This window comes from Thermobia domestica, chromosome 8 (assembly GCF_964235325.1).
Source record: "Thermobia domestica chromosome 8, izTheDome1.hap1.1, whole genome shotgun sequence".
NCBI lineage: Eukaryota > Metazoa > Arthropoda > Insecta > Zygentoma > Lepismatidae > Thermobia > Thermobia domestica.
This window is the reverse complement of record NC_137461.1, coordinates 272,080,274-272,101,180: the sequence shown is the minus strand read 5'-3', so window position 1 is coordinate 272,101,180 and position 20,907 is coordinate 272,080,274. Positions and strand designations below refer to the sequence as shown.

At 37.0% G+C, this 20,907-nt stretch overlaps 1 protein-coding gene across 1 annotated transcript in view; it reads left to right on the top strand.

The window, feature by feature from the left end:
• Nucleotides 1-20,907, top strand: part of LOC145693636 (uncharacterized) — a 265,246-nt gene that overhangs the window by 203,622 nt on the left and 40,717 nt on the right. The window contains exons 2-4 of the mRNA XM_081769816.1: nt 2,047-2,208; nt 12,137-12,265; nt 16,802-16,916. Of these exons, the coding sequence (XP_081625942.1) occupies nt 2,107-2,208; nt 12,137-12,265; nt 16,802-16,916 (346 nt within the window). The 5' untranslated portion in view covers nt 2,047-2,106. The remainder of the gene's footprint in view (nt 1-2,046; nt 2,209-12,136; nt 12,266-16,801; nt 16,917-20,907) is intronic.

Here is a 20,907-nt window from a genome sequence, read left to right as displayed (position 1 = left end):
ATCCCCGGTAATAGAGCATCTAACGCATTACAGTAGTCACATTTCGTTTCCAATTAAGTAAAATAAAATCTAATCAGAGCAAAAGCTTATAAGGTAAAGTTTCCCTCCAATATGTCATTACCCTTATCAAATATATATGATAAAGGCATTAATATGCTGCCGAACCTGTAACACAGATTAATAATTATGCGTGGTTGCTTTGCTCGGGTTTTATTTTTAATTTAGTTGAACGTAATTCAAAACAGATCTTATGCTACAACATCGCTATTGACAAAGGACGTAAACACTATCGTCACGACATTTGTAATAAGTAAGGCTCGGAAGTTGACGACCTAATAATTGCCTAAAAACGGCCTGTAAAAAGACCTAATAATATCGGAAAAAGGACCTAAAAACTGGAAAAGAGGACGTAAAAATAAGACCCAATTTAATTAGAATTACATATTTAGTAGATATAATGCTCAAAAAATATAAGCTTCTGGTAGATTAACGGTTTGTCTGTCCTTCTTCCACAAACTGAAATACAAACTAAAATAACAAAATTTCCACACCCTCACTACCCCCTTGCTGGAGGACATTGTTACGCCTCCTTATCTGACTTGTGATTGTTGAAGATCTGGTCTTATCAGTCCAGTCGTTGAAGAAAGTTTTATCTTTTGAATTTAATTTACTAAAGAAAAGATGTTTAAGCAGCGTTGCCAGATCTACTGATTTTGCAGGAGATCTCCTGCTTTTTCTACGTTCTACTGATCTACTGCGAAAGAAAACGAAAAGTTAACAATCTCCTGCTTTTTCCTTACTTCGAGAAGTTGAAAAAATATATTATTAATAATATTGAATTTTCAATGTTTCCTCACATAAAAAGACAAAATTTATCTGTTATAATACACAAAGCTCTATAGAGCATATAGTTATAGAGCTTTACTGTATATAATATGGATCTAAAGAATACAACTGTACGTCATCTTCTATACGCACTATGGTTAGCTTTTTATGACTTTCTGTAAGATTTACAAATAAGTGTTATTTAGATTGGGACTTTGGTTGGAAGAGTGGCTTAGATAGTTTCTCCACGATCTTCAGCAAGAAATCGTCTTACGCCACGGTCATGTGTGACTGCACCATGTAGCTACGTTATCACTACGTACAAGAAAAGACATTTTCCCACTCCACTTTGCTCTTTCACTACGTTTTACTTCACACATGTGTGTATCAAATAATATTAATATAAATCGGGACTTTCCCTTTTATTTGCTCAAAATAGTTCATCGGAAACGAATTCTGAGCTACTTGTTTTGACTACTGCCCCCTTAATAATGGCAAATGTTATCCCCCCCCCGGATTCACATTCAAACGCCACCACTGTATGTGTCTACTGCTTTCTCCTGTTTTTTATCTTCGAATCTCCTGCTTTCCCAACTGACTCGTCTGGCAACACTGTGTTTAAGAGATGGTGGTGATTCGAGTTAATGACCAGTAAATTTATGGTCGAAAGATGAAGGGCAAAAAAGAAGTTAAGACATATTAAAAGTTTTTTTTAAAAAAAAAAAAAAGAACAAAAGGCCAATAAACAAAATGACGCCGAAAAAGGCCCAAAAAAAAGGCAAGTGAAACCCATCATTTTCTGGCTTACAATGACCCAAATGAACACATATTATGTTAAGTCTCGTCTTTAGGCATTCGTAAAAAAAGAGGATTTTTCCTCAACTTCCGGGTTTTAATTATAAGTTTTCATTATAACAACACTCTGTTTCGACGTGAAGCGCTCCCTTCCTACCCGTACTGAAAACCAGTGACGATTATGCTCCATTCGATGCTCCGTAACTACTAACCACAAATCAACAAATGAAAATCATGTAACGTTCAGTGTTGCCAACTTACTAGAACAGAAATAGCGGGCATTTCAAAAGTTTTGTTCTTTATATACCTATAAGGGACACCCTTTATATACCTATATTTTTTATTTAAGTAAGATATTTAAGAGTCACATTATGAAAAATTAGAACATTCACAATACAATTAGCATATTTTTTTTCTTTCTTTCAGCTTGATGGCCGCACACACAACGGAGAAATCAAACAAATTTGCGGTGGAGTTGGACGAAACATGGCGGATGCGTTGTCAAGATTAGGAACAAATCCAATTTTTATTTCTGCTGTTGGGAAAGATCTTTATGGCTCGTATCTTATACAAAAAATGTCTCACATGGTAAGTACTTTAATGGTACTTTTACTGAGAGAGCTGCATCCGTTATTTTTTTTACGTAGGTAACGAAATTATATAAATGAAACGGAAGAATTAAAATGTTGATTACAAAAGAAGGAATTAGGGGGAAAGATTTACAGAAAGGTTAACGTTTAATGATGCGTTTGTACCTTGGTTGTTTTATGTTCCGCTTTATGCAGAGTTGTTTTGACATCTGATTAGCGTCATACTAAAGGTCTGACTACTGCACGAAACATATGTTAGTCGAACTCTTTAGTATGACACTAATACCTGCGACCTGCATAAGGCTCATTATGTCTAATGGCTAATGATGCCTTTCAATCTCCGACAAGACCGATTGAGTGAGGCGCCACTAATGGTTTTAAAACAAACGATGCTCTTATTGACTTTTGGCTGAGTCTCTGATTGAATACCATATTTAAGAAGTGACGATGTTAAGGGCCCCATAGGCTCCGCGGTGCGGAATTACCCAATATTTAGATACGCTTCAAATGATTGGCTTCGTACTGTGCTCATTAGGAAATGTTAGTTCACCCATAATTCTAATACATTTTTCATGTCGAAAAATCGAAAGTCATGAGAATATCCCGTGGAAACGCTCCCTTACGGATCACAATAGAACAAAGAAAGGTTGAAGAGGTAGATTATTTGAAATATCTGGAAAGTATTTTGACGAGAGACGCTTACTTCACTAAAGAGATAAGGTCAAGACTTCCTGTAACCAAAGAGATGATCTTCAAGAAAAGATCATTAGTAGGCTTAATATTGAACAAAGAAAAATCCAGTGGCGGATCCAGGGGGCGATCGCCCCCCCCCCTCCCAGAAGGGGAAACTTTTTATTTTTATTTTATATATATAAATAAAACCCATTCCAGAGTTTGAAGCTCTTAAAAGTAGCTCCAAGTAGCAGTATGACAACCCACCGCCTTTCCCCAGAAGTCGGTCCTGGATCCGCCCCTGGAAAAAGCTAATCAAGTGCTATATATGGAGTATCGGACTGTATAGTTCGGAGACTTGGACATTACAGAAGTTAGGGAAGAAATATTCCGAGATGTTCGAAATATGGTGTTGGAGAAAGGTGGAAAAGATAAAATGAACGGAGAGATTGACAAACGAAAATGTTTTAAAACGGACAGGAGAGAAGAGAACGCTTTTAGCCAGCATCCTTCGTAGAAAGATCAATTGGATTGCGTTGGAACTTTGACACGAGGTGCTTTGGAAATAATGCACATACATATATTATATGTAGGTCCGCCTAACTGGTAATTGTCAGTTGTTATCTTATGATTTGAGTTTAGTGCTGGACTGAGCGAACTTTGTGAATATAAAATAATGATTGTATTTTTGTGGGGCATTTTGGTTAAATAATATAAAGAATATACTCCTTAGTGAATCTAAAGCTTATACTTTTTAGTTAGTGACCTTAAATAATATTGCAGAGGGTATCATCGATAATTAATACTTATGGTAGGTTTACTTTGTTTTATGTATTGTGTAGGTCATATTGCACATTACTTAATATAAATTGAGAAACTACCAAAGGTTGGTCCACATTTATGGAAACGATTTTGTGTCCCGTACCTAGGGCGTAAAGCCGTATTTCCACCAGCGATTGTACTCGATATGACGACCCTGACTAGAAACTACAGCCCGACACCGAAGTTCCCATTGGAGTAGGCTTCTATTTAGAGAAATCTGATCAAGTTTAGACCACTCCTCCTTGCAAACTCTCCATAAGCGAGTCAATGTGCTTGGGCGACGTAAGGAAATCGCTCGCTTCAAACACCCGAAAGTCCATTGGTGCAGCGTCGGGAGACTTGACAGAGATGTCTGAATATGGGATAGCATGGATTCCAGTTTCACGCGCTTTGCGGGCCATGTACGCCACAGTTGTTCGAGCCATGTGGGTGGCTGCTTTGTTTTGATGAATGAAGACTTTCGACACTTCAGCACCATACAACGACGGAATATGCAGCCGGTATAATGGCTCCAAAATGTGTTGTTGGTACTATGCTGCGTTAATTTTCACATTTCGTGCAACTCTATGCAGGGGAAGCTTCCGTTTATGGGAGAAACCTGCAACCACCATTAAGCCACGGGAAAAACTTTCGTAGCACGAGAGGACCCAATTGGCATGGTCCTTGGCATCCTTTGGATGATCGTAAATGGCTCGAACCCACTTGGAGTTTGACAAATAGTCTCGTCTAACGTGACCATATACTGTATTTCCATTTGTCACCCGCTAAATACCGTTCATAAAGCCGTTTGCAATGAACCCTGCGTTCCCGGATGTGTTTGGCTGTGAGTGTGTGAACACGTGGCTTATGCTTCACTTGCAGGCGTAAATCCTGGCTGATTATCCTGTGCACAGTTGATTTGGATCTTCTAACACTCCGGGCAATGTCTCTTTGTGGCGGCGGTTCTCCTGGGTCACCAACTTGGAACGAGGGTGTTGTTTTCATGCCACTGTGCACACACCCGCTGCCTCTGGTTGTGCATTTTTGTTGCGTTTGAGTACATTGGCAATACCCTTCGTGGAAATGGTGTAACCCTTGGACGAACACTGTTTCACAATTGCTTTGTAGCTGTATCCGATGTCGGAAAGAGCGGTGATGTATCCCTCCCAGAATGAGGTCGTCATTTTGGAGGCCATTTTACACTTGGAGCACTTCACTTCCTCTTACCACATTCTGCACACAAATGGTTTATGATTGCTCTGCTGTGCTTACTGTCTGTGCGATTCTAGCGTCAATGGCGGACGTTCCACTTCGTTTCCATAAGTGTGAACCGGTAAAAGACACATTAACCTTTTACTGATGCCTTAAGCCTTGGGCCCTTATTCTGACTTATACATAATAACGTACAACCTTAAATTAATCGATTGACAGATTGGATGCATCTTGCGAAGAAATTGTCTACTTCACACCGCCATAGAAGGAAATATCAAGGAAAGCGAGAAGTAGGAAAAGGAAAAACACAAGTGATTAATGAGTTGAAAAATAGAAGACTGGGAATTAAAAGAGAAAGCTTAAGATTGAGAAACATGGAAGAAATCTTTCCAGACTGGAATCTAAGAAAAGAAAAAAAACTCAGTCTTAGACCCTGCAAACAGGCAGAATACTTACTAATAATAATTTTTAATATTTTCTTTTCTAATGAAATTGGTCGGAGTTCATACCTTTGTCAAAATTTTCAACATTTTCACATTGAATGCAGAAAAAACTTTCCATGGTGATTTTCTGGGTGCAAATAATAATAATAATAATAATAATAATAATAATAATAATAATAATAATAATAATAATAATAATAATAATAATAATAATAATAATACAACGAAACTGCTTTATACTGCAGAAACTTACAGAAAACGAGCGTCCCAGGTATAGTACATATAAGCGTATGTCAAACAGTGCTCGGAACATTTTATTTCAATATTTCGCTTCCTGGTTTCATGAATATTAAACGAAACTAACAATTTACATATTACTCGCACTAACAAGCAGTGAATTCAAGTTCTTCCTTACTAATTTTTTCTCTACATCATCATTTGCAAACTGATTTTTCTCTTTCTGCGTGAAAGGGAAATATTTTACAAATGGTATATTTAAAAGGGGCGAAAAATTCCTATGTGTGCTATTTAAACAAAGATGTGTGAAAGAATTTACGCAATTTTGAGTCTTCAAAAAGGAATATTTATGTCTCACGTCAGAATTACTTCAAAGAAAAAATTATCACTGGAGGCCCCAAATCCGCGGAAGGGAAATCCTGCGTGGAAGGAGGAAAAACCGTTTTTACCAGCATTGATTTCTAAACGCCTGTCTCCACGAATCTCTTACAAATCTAATAGTGAAACATTTTCTTGTGTGGGTAAAAATATTTTCTTAAATGCTAACGTAACATATTGAATTTGGATTTACCAAGCCAACCGTTGTCTACACGTAATAAAAATTGAGTCAATAAGAAATTTCTCTATTTATTAACAGATTAAATACAGAAAAACAGAAATAAATAAATAAATAAAAGGAAATGAAAATAAAAATGTGTTTATCCACAATCTGTGAATGCAACATGGAAATATGATCACATATTATTTTCTTATATCCCTTGATAAAGTTTATAACAAAATTTAATATTCCACATTATCCTAAGTTATCCAAACAACGGATAAGAGGACCAGAGATCTCTACTTTTATTTCTTGAGAAGGATCGCAGGGGCTCAGTGGTAGAGCTCTCACCTGTGGTGCGTGAGGTCCGTGGTTCAACCCCAGATCGTATCAAGTGGGCTTTGTGGTGGACAAACACAATTTACTTGTGTTTTCTGTAGACTCCCTGTTTCCTCCATTTTCCTCATTCAATCATTTTAATTCATTATCATAATTGCTGTCTCCCTTAGCGTCGCTGCATAAGCTTGGGATGTAAATTTCGATTAGTTTTACATATCTTACTGCCTAAATATCAGTATGTATGTCAACCAGGTAGCAGAGAGTATAATTCACAGTATGTCGGGAAAATAACGGAACTTTCTAAATTAAACAAAACGAATTGGGTGTTTTACGAACTGTAGCTCTTTTTATTCAAAATACATCCCTTCCGCATCAATACACGTTCAACCAATGCTAGTATAGAGTTTTTGATGTCCTTTTTCGGAAACGCCTCAATGACCCTCGTTACGGCAGACTGGACATATGTAACATTGTCATAAAATGTTCCTTTCATGGCCAATTTAATTTTGGGAATAGGAAATAGTCACATGTCTGTCGATCAGGCAAATACGGAGGATGTGAAAGCACAAAGATCTGCTTTTTTAAAGCCAAAAATCACGAACTGCGACGGCTCTGTAACGTGGTGGATTGTCGTGCGATAAAGACCAAGTGCCTGGCACTCGATACTCCGCCCTTACGCGAACGTTTCGCTTCCTCAAACGCTTTGGAACACCGATACAATATTCAGCATTAACAGTGAGACCCTGTGGAACGAACTCCCGAAGTATAATACATTTGGAATCGTAAAAAACAAATCAACATTGTCTTCTCACGTGACTTTTGAAAATGCAATTTTTTTTTTCGCTTTTGGAGAACCTGCGGACTTCCATGTAGCATTTTGGCGTTTTGTTTGCGGGTCGTACTTGAAGTACCAAATCTCATCACCAGTTACAATCGATTCCAGGAATGTTATGGTTCGTCTGGCTGTTTTAATGAAGTCCTTACAACGTTCAACGCAAGCAAGGTTTTGTTCATCAGTTAAGGTGTGCGGAAGAAATCCAGCACAGGCTTTCCGTTTCTTTAAATCCTTTGTCAAAATTTCGTGAATCATGTCTTTCGTCGTATTTAATTCCTCCGCCATCCATCTCACAGTCGAATTCGCATGGTGGGCGATCATTTCACGCATTTCTTCCACCAATTCATCGAGATTTTTGTTTTTCGATCTGCTTGGCTTTGGGTCGTCTTCCTAGAATTCACAACCGTCCCGGAATCGCATATACCACTCGAACACACGTGTACGAGATAAGCACACATCACCATACACTTGTTTCATCATTTGCAATGTTTGTGTATACGTTTTACCTAGCTTTAATCAAAATTTAATATTGGCTCTTTGCTCCATCGTGTTTTAGTGAAGAGTTGACACCAGGTACATTCACTTTTCTTGCTATACTTGACACACCGTTAATAGGTTCTTATGATTGTGGTTTTGTTTTGTTGAGCAGATATCCAGCTTTCCGATAATATGTTGCTTCAATAGATGGAGCTGGTGGTTATATGTAAAGGAAAAGGTTCCGTTATTTTTCCAGCATACTGTGTACTTACAATGCTGACCACATGTTTCACCACTGCCTGTATCTTCTTACAGCGCAATCACAATTCGCTGACTCTATAATCTAGTAGCCAATTTGAATAGTTGGATTGGAATTTAGCTCCCCTTTCTGCAATGAATCAGTATGAGATGTGGACCTACAGCTTATCGTGGAATACGAATCACATTAGCTCCTACCGGAAATCGAATCCGGTCTCTATAGTATCTAGAGTGCCTACTTTTGGTGCACGTGGACCCAGGTTCGATTCCCAATGGGGCTGTTCATTAATTCAAACCACACTTTGAATTGCAGGTCTCGTTCTATAAATTCTCGCAACTGGCAAAAGAGGCGAATAGAAATCAATCAAATCGACTAACAAGTTTTAAGCTAAACGGTGTCCTTGCGAAAAGAGAAAAGAATGGTTGTCATTAAGTATCAGCATGACATGTTTCTACGAGTAAATGTCTCAAGTCATCAACAGACTTCATTTATAGGAATGATGTCAGGCATAAGCATTAGGGTGGGTCGGAAAAAGTTATTTTTTTAACATCGAATTCTAATAGTGGTGAAAGGTTGTGCCTTCGCATTCTAATAAAGAGGAAAATATTTCAAATGTTCTTATATTTTATCTTGTTCGTCCAAAACGCATAAACTTTTTTTTTAAAAAAAAGTACTAGAAACATCAATTATTGCTTTAAATGCTGTAATTTTAAAAATTAGTGTTTTCCATTTTTAATATAATGAAGTTACCGTACTTTAATTTAATTGTTTAATGGTAAAAAAAAATTAAGTGCTGTATATTTAGAATTTGCACATACAGCCTAAAGCTAGTAAATTTTGGTGAAAAATCGATTTTTCTAAATTTCACAAACAGGCACGTTCTTATATTAAAAATATATATACAAGACCATTTTTTCTAGAGACTGGTTTTATGTATTCAAATTTGAGAGGAAAACATTAACTTGCACCTCTTCGCCAACTTCGCAAAATTATTCTTGCTAAAGTGGCAGTTATTCTGATATTTGTCCTGAATCATAATATAGTCTATTTGATATCATCGGTCGTCTGTTGTTTAAGATTTCCATGTATAATGTATATCTTCTTCTCTTGTTCTGATTGAGCCAAGTACGCCCAATTGTTAGTGAATTTTGTCTATAGAAATTCACCAGGCCAGCTCTCCTTTTATTTCTTTCGAAAAAAAAAACATATTGCCTACGACATTACCTTCCTGTTTTTTCTCCCATAACTGCATTGAAGTCTTCCATTACAATTACGCATGCACCTTTCTTCTCTTTTATCTATAATTTCTTCTATTTTCTCATAATTTTCTTCTACTTCTTCAGTTGTATATGAAGTCGTCGGTGCGTATGTCTGTTTCACCACTATATCCTTATCTTTTCCTTTAATTCTTAACATCATAACTCTATCATCAACAAATTCTATTTTCACTACCTTCTCTATTAAGCACTTACCAAGAATTATTCCCACCAGTATGACCGCCCTTTTCATTACCCAAGCTAAACATTATATATATCTTTCGCTGTTTAAATCCCCATTACCTTCCCGTCAAACTTCACAAAATCCTACCAAGTCCAGATTATTTTGTTTCTTTTATTTAATATTTTCTAATTTCCTTGTAACATGGTACGTACGTTCCACGTCTCTATCCTATTCCTCTTTGCTCTTGGTTGTTTTTTTCTCTACCTATCTTCCCCACATTGTTACTTTCTCGTTCAATAGTCCTTTCCAAGACATCGCTCTTCCGTAGATCTGAATTGCGGAATATTTTCCCGCCGGAACTATACTTTGACATGCGAAAGCCTATTGTACATAAGTTTTCTTTCTCCTGTCAGCAACTACGAGGGAGTTCTTAAATTATGTTGTTTTACCATTATCCGCTTAGGACGTCAACATGAAATCTGATTTTCTATCGCATTTAGGTATCAAAAGAGTACAATATTACTCTTATCTGAACACTTTTCTATTATCTTGTCTGAACACTTTTCAGGTAGACTCTGTAACCATATTTTATACGTTTTCCCACTGGGTGTGACAGAGGAAATTCTTATATTCATTTGCCATATACGATAATATAGTTTCTATTGTCACTCTTTCTACCATTGGCGGGTATAACAGCTTACAGTTTTGGTCCAATTAATCTGCTCAATGTAGTCCTTGGCATCAAAATGTATTGAGGGAGACATAAACAGATTTTCTTTCGACTGTTCATTCCTAGCTTTTAGTATCCTACTGCACCCAATCCTTATATATATTGTCTATCTGTCACTATTATCGCCAACATGTTCCCAGAATGACAGAAGAGCGCGTTATGTCTCAAGTCTTCAGTACGAATTCACTTGTAGGAATACTGTCAAGAATCAGTATGTCTCATTTCTAAGGGTAAATGTCTCAAATCATCAACGCATTTCATTTCTAGGAATGTCATCAAGCATCATCATACTTTATTTCTCCAATTCAAGTCATCAGCATACTTCAGTTCTAGGAATTGCATCAAATATCAGCATTCCTCACTTTCAATAATAAATGTCTCAAGTCATCAGCATACTTTGAATTTAGGAATGCCATCGATCTTCAGCTTTTCTTACTTATACGAATAAATGTCTCAAGTATTCAGCATACTTCGTTTGTAGGAGTACCATCAGCATCAAAATGCTTATTTCTACGAATAAATATCACAAGCCATCAAAGTACTTTATATCTAAACATGCCATCAAGCATCAACATGCTTCATGCTACTACAAATAAATATCTCAAGTCATGAGCATACGTCATTTTTAGGAGTTTCATCAAGCCTCAACATGCCTTACATCTATGAATAAATATCTAAGGCCATCAACACACGTTATTTCTAGGAATGTCACTAAGCATCACTGTGTCTCATTTCTACGAATAAATGTCTGCAATTCTTTCGCTTCACTTATATAAATATGTATATACAAGCAGAATAGGTATTCTTCTCGCGGGGAGAATACGTTTCATTTTAGGCATAAAGGGCTGAATTTGGATTTAAACTGCATCCGAAGTGTCACTGCTTTCTTTTCAGCTACCCGAAAAACTGTGGATTCGACACTAATATCGGTCCTTTTCGACCATTTTTATATCTCTCCCTCCTGCCCCAAGTTGCGGGGCTGAATTCGGATTTAACCGTCATCGGAAGTATTACTGTTCATCTCAGCGACCCCAAAAACTATGGATTCGCCATTAATATCAGTAATTTTCGATCATTTTGTAATATTTTCCATCTCCCCCTCCCCCTAAGTTGTACCGTCAAAGTGAAATGTCAAAAACCATTCATTCCAAACCTGAACCTCATCTATGTGGAAAATTTAATCGAGATTGGTCTCTTGGTTCAAGAGTTATTAAGTTTTATTTATTTTTATATATCTCTCCCTTCCCCTCCCCTAGTTGAACCGTCGAGTGAAAAGATATACACCATCCAAGGCCTGAACTTCATCTATGTTGAAAATTTGAACGAGACCGATCGGGTGCCTCAAGAGTTAGGAAGTCATAAACATAGTGACTTTCATTTATATATATATATATATATATATATATATATATATATATATATATATATATATATATATATATATATATATATATATATATATATATATATATATATATATATATATTAAGGTTTCATCATGGCTCAGCTCTAGGGATAAATGACTTTAATATATCATCATGTTTTAGAATGATGGCTTCTTACACATCTAGCTGGATAAGAGATGAAGGGAAAAGATTGCAACTGGTATTTTAAGTCAGGATCGAATTGAGTATAACTTTCAAGGAAAACTGGGGTATTTAGGATTTAAGATCTTTTTTAGCACTTAGGCTATGTGAGATATACATATTCAACTTTTCTCAGGCATATCTTCCATTACGACGGTGCGAACGTTAATCATTTGAGCCAGGAAAGAATTTCAGATTAAGTGTTAAGAAGAGTGTACAATGAGTTTGGATCGGCCTCTCCTGATATGCGTTAATTGAACCCAATTTACCGATTACTTATATCGTGTGCGTTAATTTATTTCCTATAGAATTACGTTAGAAAGTGTTCCTCCTAATGATTTTTTTTCTTTCGTACAGAACACCTCTGGAATTAGTGTTATGAGCATGGAACGGACTGCTAGCTACAATGTGGTCTTGGATCAAAATGGTGAATGCAAAATTGGTATTGGAGACATGGAAATACATAGCCGAATCTCAACTCAGATGGTACGTACACAATTCAATGTGATTGTAAATACTGTGTATAATTGTTAATATTTGGGTAGGCTTTTGAAAAGCCATCACTCGTTTTCCGAAACAAAAGGAAAACTTCTTACCAACATGGATCAAAACCCCATAAAGAATTAGAAACATGCGAAATTGTAGAAGTGTGTGTGTGTATATAAAAAATCGATTTTGATGGAATGTGACGTATATTTTCTTTCAAGCTTCCCGTTTATTTACGTAGCTTCTAGTCAAGAATCCTACTATTTAAAGTCCTTTTATACTTCCCAAATCATTGTTCCCAAATCCAACAATATTATTACTATTATTATTATTTGTAATGTGGAATTGCATATTAAGAAACTCATTGGGTAAATTTTAGAGAAAAGTTTCATTCGCAGCGAGGTTTTGGCCACGCGATGTTTTGGGTGGCGATGTTTTGGGCCGGCGATGTTTTGGCCGGCGAGATTTTGTCCGTATCCCAAATCAATATGTACTTCAGATTAAAACTTTAGGTGACAAGTAGAAATAAGAACCGAAACTTCTGACTAAAAGGACAGTATCCTAATTTGGTTCACTGGCTGCCAACGAATATCGCTTGTGTAACAGCTCAAGTAGAAGAAGCCTTGGATTAGAATACTACTACGTGTTCTAACAGAAAATATGAAGGAGACCAATCAGGTAATATCACAGTAATACATTTCAAGGTAAATGCCATGAACTTGAACTATATTCTGCTATGATCGAAGTTATAAAATGCGATAATGTCACCTAAAGAAGAAGAGCGAAATGGCAGATGACTAAGCTGATACGACAACTTACTTCATGGTGTGAAATGCGAATGTTTCATATTACAAAAGTTATGGGCTGAATGAAGCAAATATAATGTAATCTAGCATAACCTAACAAAGGTAAATCCTTCCAAACTTGTATTTTGAACACCTTTTTCTGGCTTTCAGGGAAATAAGAGTTTACACAGTACGAAGTGCTGCAATTTACAGTGTAGTATTTCGTGAAGAAATTAAATCAAATTTCATCTTAAAAATTTCCAAAACTACAGATGTTGAAGATTTTCCACGTGTACGAAATGTAAAGGACATCATTCGGAGCACATATGCAACAGAAACATGAAAGTTGCACCACCAAGGAAGTATATGTGATGTTTCTGCCAACAAACTAAGCCTGTCATGTAAAGTCTAATGGTGCCGAAATTGAGTCGATTCTTCTGAGGATAATTTGTAAAACTTTCCGATACACACTTGAGTTGTTCCGGCATATCTAAACATTGCCAGGATCACAGGTTTGTTATTGGACACTCCTCTGTGAATTCCATTTCCGTGATGCACACGGCCACTTCCGATTCTTATCACCAATTAAGTCATATCCAAGAGGACTTCAGTGAAGCTAACGTCACTGCTGTTAAGTGCCGAGGGCGTTGTACAATCCACAGACAAATCGAGCTACGGTTACCAAGCTCCGTGTGTTCTGCAACCATTCACCTGGCCATTCACAAAATGCTACGTCTCAAGATAGTCCGTAAGGCCAGCTATGTCATAAATGTTCCGACGGATATTTATAAAACAAAAACGGTACACTGTATGGAGCGGACACCAGCCAGGTGGAACTATATCAGGACAAAAGATTCGGTACAGCAGTAAAATAATCGCTGGCAATCTACAGACTGATAAAAGGTAGGAGCGAGACGTTTCTTTCTCCCTTCACCAAAATTTCATTGAAGATTTCCGATGCCACTCCAATGGAATACTGTTTCTCTGGTGGTCCGAAATAGTGCCTTTCTTCTTGTAAAATACGAGCATCTACAGGCCTCTGGAAAGTGTTGTAGCATTAGTGGGACAAAATACTCCTTCAACACCTGAAAAGAAGTATTTTCCAGTGGAAAGTAGACTCTGCAGTAATCTTCAAGATCGTTGGTAATTACACCTAACAAAACGTGGTAAAAAAGGTGGCCTGACGTAGACAACTGAATATTTTAGTTCCTGTATGAAATCCTATCGGTTTTTATATAACTAAAATTAAATTACTGGACTATTTCAGACTTAAAAGTAAATCATCTTCACTGGTGGAATCCTTATGAAGGCTAATACACAAGGAACAAAACATGGAATCTACGTGACTAGCAAATCTCATCGCATCCATTGATAGAAACCCTTTTGTTGGTTGTTTGCCTTATTGACTGCATTTTTTAAAATTTTACCATGTCCAATTAAATACAACAAAACAAAGTTGGTTCAGTGGCAAGCCCTCATCTTTGATGCGAGGGGTTCTTGATTCATTCCCAGGTCATGTGAGTTATTGAAGGAGAACATAGTGTCTGTATATTTCTCAGTGTTATCTCGTTCCTCATACATTATCATTCCATTCGCTTTCAATAATCGTCCCTTCTCTTTAGCCAAAAGGACATATTCGTGAGACATAAAAGTAGATATGTCATTTCATTTCAACAAAAACATAAAATATATCTAACGAAAATAATTCATTCTAATTGCTCAGATCTTTTTAGATTGATGAATTGATTATAACCTTAAAAAGGACTTTAGTGAATCAATTAGTCGAGAGATGTAGTTACAATTAGTAGAACTGGAATATGTTTGCTCTAATGTCGACGTTTTCTTTTCCAATTAATTATTGTATTGCGTTCATGTGCGTCACACAAGTGAGATTATTTCCTTGACGATACATTTTATTTTATAATTTTAATAACTGTATGGCAAATTTTGCATGAAATATGATGGTGCTGGCTAAATTGAGGAACAGTACACTACGCAGCAACTCCCACCTACAACCACTGAAACTTGGTCTGCAAGACTATAATACTACTAACAGAGAAGGCTTCTCGAGGCGAAGGCTCTTTCGAAGACCATGGAGAAACCGGAACTTGACAACTCCAACCAGATACAAAACTCCAAGAATGCCAAAATGTCTACCCAACGTATTTAAAAGTTAACCATAAGATCAAACAACGCATAACCAAGCGAAATGAATCTGAAATTACATCCAGGACATGAACTAAGCACCGGGGAGATTGCATCCTCAAACTAAAAGGAACAAATCAGGAAGATCATCATGTAATTAAGGAAACCAATAGATTGGTTATTTTTGTTCTGATACGAATAATGTCACTACAAGACACGAACAACCTTAAAAGAGTATTAACCTTAGTTTCCTACAAGGTAAATGCGCATTCTAGAATCAAAAATTGTGGGATCTACCTTCCCTCAATAAATTTAACAAATACTATAAAAAAATATTATGGTATACTTCACGTGTAACTGTTAGTGGCATTTACACTCTTCGTAGTATCTGAACATCCAGACTTCACACAAGTAGTACATCAAAAATCATATGATAGAGGAGTAAGTTATTCTGAAATCTTCAACAAATCCACATCATCTCCAAGAAATCGGTATCCTTTATGTGATACCTACTACAACTATAACTTCGCAAGACACCGAAGAAAAATGTTCATGCTCCACCTTTCCAACTTGTGGAGTGTTAAGTTTCTACGCAATCCATCATAAAATGCTTTCAATATTCCGTGGACAAAACAGCTGAGGTAGCTAGAAGTCCCATAACTGACTAGGGAACAGTATCCTTGACTGAAAGTAAATTTACGATACTCATTATGATTATGATTGTGGTTACTCGTTAGTTAGATTTAGTTATGTTAGCTTCCCTACTATTGTTTTTTTCTGCTGCATTCATAAGGTAAAATATACGTGCATCACTCCATAAAACAAGTATTCGTGTAGACCTAGTAATCGACCACTAGAAATTAGTTATGTTATATATAATTACTATCTCATTATTTCCATTTGAGTTCCTTCCTTGATTTAAGTATTTTATTATTTCCATTTGAGTTCCTTCTTCAACTTAAATATTTTATTATTTCCATTTGAGTGCCTTCATCGACTTCAATATTTTATTATTTCCATTTGAGTTCCTTCTTCAACTTAAATATTTTATTATTTCCATTTGAGTGAATGCCTTCATCGACTTCAATATTTTATTATTTCCATTTGAGTTCCTTCCTCGACTTAAATATTTTATTATTTCTATTTGAGTGCCTTCCTTGATTTAAGTATTTTATTATTTCCATTTGAGTGCCTTCCTTGATTTAAGTATTTTATTATTTCCATTTGAGTACCTTCCTTTGATTTAAGTATTTTATTATTTCCATTTGAGTGCCTTCCTTGATGTAAGTACTTTAACCAACTACTCAAGTTTAAAACATCCAATACTACGTGTAACTTCTTAAAAAATTGCGACACACGAAACTTCAGTTTTAAAGGGAAAATAGTTACTTAAATTATTCTGATTAATATTTACTCATTGAGCACTAGCTACTTCACGTAATATATTTCCATAATCCAAATAGACATGACTTTAAAGTTCTTACATTCTGAATGAAAAACAGATATTAGAACATTTTAACATTTTACTCCACTTACTTTCCCATCTTCTTTAGGTTTGATGACCTTTATGTTTATTATATAAAATATCTGGTTTGTTTTTTAATAGGTTTCATCATTCGCAAGTGACTTGAAGAGATGTCCTCTTGTCATCCTTGACGGTAACATTCCTACAGATACAATCCAGAATGTTCTGCAATTGTGTGGAGAACATAATATTCCAGGTAAACTACGAATAATTAGTTATATATAACTAGTAGTTTCGTAGTGTCGTTGTTACGCTTGAACACAGAATGTATTGCTGAAAGAGGTGAACAATCATAAATAGTATTATTCCATGTTGAAATTTGTTAAGACAAATCCAATTGCAAGTAAACTTGGGGGCAGATCAGATGGTAGATCGTCTGCTAGCACTGCGCAGCATTCCGATGATAACTTGATCCAATGTTGTCACACGAATGGCCGAGGGCTGGGGAAACTTCAGCTCGTGGATTTACTTGAAGAAATAGCATAGCAACAAATATCAAATCATTCATAATACGTATTTCCCTTAATTACACATCTTCACCGTGTGCTTTCTTCAAGTTGTTAGTGAGTGCATTTTCGATTCTAAGTGCCCAATCAAAAAGCGAGATAAAAATTACAGGAATTGTATCTACGAGGGTGTGTTGATAAGTTCTCAGCCTCACCAAGAAAACAAGTAGATAGGAAGCTAAGCTTGGTGTTTTTATTAAACATACTCCCCTTGTAGTGCATAGCACTTTTCACATCGCTGTTGCAGTGCTTGCAGGTCAGATAAATAAAAGTCGGATGAATGCTTTCCAAACCAGGCCTCTGTTTGAGAAATGACGTAATCGTCGCCATTGAAATGCATTCCCTTTAAAAACATTTTCAATTTAGGAAAGAGATAAATCTGATGGAGCCAAATCAGGCGAATAAGGTGGATGTTCCTGTATTTTAAACCGTAAGGCTTCCAATTTTTGCAATGTCAGACGTGCCTTGTGTGAGGGCGCATTGTCCTAGAGGAAGATTATCCCTTTTGACAGCTTTCCACATCTCTTCTCCTTTAGTGCTGCTTTCAGTTTGTCCAGAGGAAATGTATAAGTTGCATTGCTCGTTTCACTCGATTTCACATAATCCAGCAATAGAATTACTTCACAATCCCAGAAGACCGTAACAAGGACCTTAGCAGAGGAGCGCTGCGTCCTAGCCTTCTTCGGACGTGAAGAACCGCTGTGGCGCCATTCCGCCGATTGCTGTTTCGTCGTGGGATCGTAGAAATATAACTAGGTTTCGTCCATTGTTACCAGCCGTTGCAAAAAAAGGCCTTATCCGCATAAAATTGGGACAGAACTGCCTTACTTGCCTCCGCCCGTTCACGCTTATGATCTGCGTTCAAAAGTTTCGGAATCCATTTTGCCACGACCTTCCTCATACCCAAATCTTCACGGATAACTTTCCACACCCGTTCATAACTAATGCCCAATGTATCCTCTATCTGTTTGAGCGGGATTCGACGATTGTCGAGAATCATCCGGTGAATGGCATCAATCATCTCGGGAGAGGTCACTGAAATTGGTCTGCCACACCTTGGATCATGGTTCAGACCAAACTGCCCACGTTTGAAGTTCGCTGCCCATTTCTTCACAGTGGCATACGATGGTGCCTTGTCCCCCAATGTCGTGACAAGGTTGTTGTGGATCTCCATCGGCGAGAGTCTCTTTAGGAAGAGGTACTTGATGAATGCACGGTGTTCAAATTTACTAATTTCTGGGACGTGGGCTGACATCCTCACTTGTGACCTGAAAAAAAAATAAATTGGTTTAGTCAAACCAAATTTTGCACAGTATTTTCACAAATTTAAGCCTCATTAACGCATATAGCTTTTATATTTAGCTTTGTTTGAACCTGGGTAGGCTGAGAACTTATCTACCTACCCTCATATAATAAAGAGTTCATTGTTGGATATTGATCTGTTTATTATGTACTAGCAGCGTTCACCCCGCTTCGCTGCGGTCACCCCGGAACGCAATAAACTTTGTTACTTAGATAATTTTTACTTTTTCGCTTTCAAGTGATATAATAAAAACCATAGAAGATTGCAGTAAATCTTAACATTATATCGCCTGTCATTTATGTTAACCCGCCCCGCTTCGCTGCGGTCATCCCGGAAGTTTTCGCTTTCAAGTGATATGATAAAAACCATAGTAGATTGCAGTAAATGTTAACATTATATCGCCTGTCATTTATGTTAACCCGCCGAGTGACACGGTCATGCGGGTTGCATATAAATACGTTTATTTTTACCTATGATGAACTAACAAAGGATTTGTACGTTATGGACACTTGAATGGTCAATTATCTCAAGACACTGGTAATTAAAAATTAAAGTGATATGATAAAAACCATCTAGGGTCCAAATCCTAATAACCCCCCAAAAATAAAAGAAATTGGTTCAGCCGTATTAGCGTGATGAGGGAACAAAGGATTTGTGCGTTCTCTTTTATATATATAGATTGTACATGCATTTGTACCACAGAAAAACCGTTTCTTTTATATGTCTAACCTCCCCGATAAACACCACCTTTAAGAAAACACTTGTGTCGGGTGGGAAGGATTGCGTGCTACAGAGAAAATTACTAGGGATGATTCCATATCGGGACCAAGTATCTGCGGAAAAAATATATATCGTCTAAAAGCCCCTGCTATGAGAAGTACGAAACCGTTTTCAAATTATGGGCAAACCCGCAACTTGACCCTATAAGGGGCCAGTTTGTTGGTGTATGTATGGCATATTCGACAGAATAAAAATTAATGTTACGCATAAGTGCCTGAGGCCATCATGATCCTTTTTGGCTCATTGCTAGAACGTGACTCGAGGAAGTGTTTGATAATATCACTTTGCACCCAGACATACCCATTTGGTCAGTGTTGCCAACGAACTATAAATACAATATGGAAGATGATTTCTATACCACTCAATGTATATCCATGAAACATGGGATAAACATCATTCGTCATTAGAGAAAATATACTGTGGACATTTTCCTCTCTCAAGTACCCCAGTTTATCAGTGTTGCCAACCAATTGTCAAATGAGAAGTTGTAAAGCAGGTTCCGTACGATGAGACGTTTATACACCAAGCTTGGCAGAAACATCACACTTCACTATAGCAAAACGGCGTTGAGTGTTACCGTCTTCCAACCATTCTAGATTGTCAGTGTTATATACATCCAGTAGAGAAAGTAGAGAAAGTAGAATATGTTGATAATGGAGTTATTATATTAAAGCCTGTCTATTTCAACTGTGCGTTCGGAAAATATGTGAAACATACTTCGGCCCCACCCCCGCCAACCTCTGACGGATGAAACCCTCCCTCTTCTTAGGGAAATGAAGTGAATGACTTCAGCTCTGTTGCCAATTTGCCATTTAAATGTTTGGTCTTGATGAGTGAAGATCGTAGGGTACTTAGAATGACTAAGAAGACAGAGTACAGCGAAGTCAATCAAATAATTCATTGTGCCAACGCTTTCGCAACAAACAATTGAAAGACATCGGCCGCAGCAACTTGTCCCTACTCTTTCCAGGGAGGTACGTGAAATCACATATCGACAGCAGCGCCAGAAGAGGCACAGTTGAAATAGAAAGGCTCTAAGAGTTGAAAGAAGGATCTAGTAGTGGTACATATATATACACCGACGACTTCTCATACAATTGAAGAAGTAGAGGAAAATTATGAGAAAATTGAAGAAATTATAGACAGGCAGAAGAGGGGTGCATGTGTAATTGTAATAGGAGATTATAATACAGTTGTGGAAGAAAAACAGAAAGGCAGTGTCTTAGGCAAATACGGTTTAGGCGAAAGAAATTAAAGAGGAGAGGAACGGGTCAATTTCTGTAGACAGAATTATCTAGTAATTGGGGACACGTGGTTCAATCAGCACAAAAAAGAAGATATACATGGAAATGCCGAATAGATGGCGGAATATACCAGATAAACTATATTATGATTCAGGACAGGTATCGGAATAGCTTGAAGAACGCGAAGACCCCACCTGGGGTGACATTTTCTCTGATAATAACATTGTGCTGGCCGGAGTGGATATTCAACTGAAAAATGTACGCAGAAGAAAAGTAGGGAACAAGATGTTGAATACTGAAAGGTTGAAACCCGAGGACGTGGGAAATCTCTTCGTTGAAAAATTCGAAGACAAA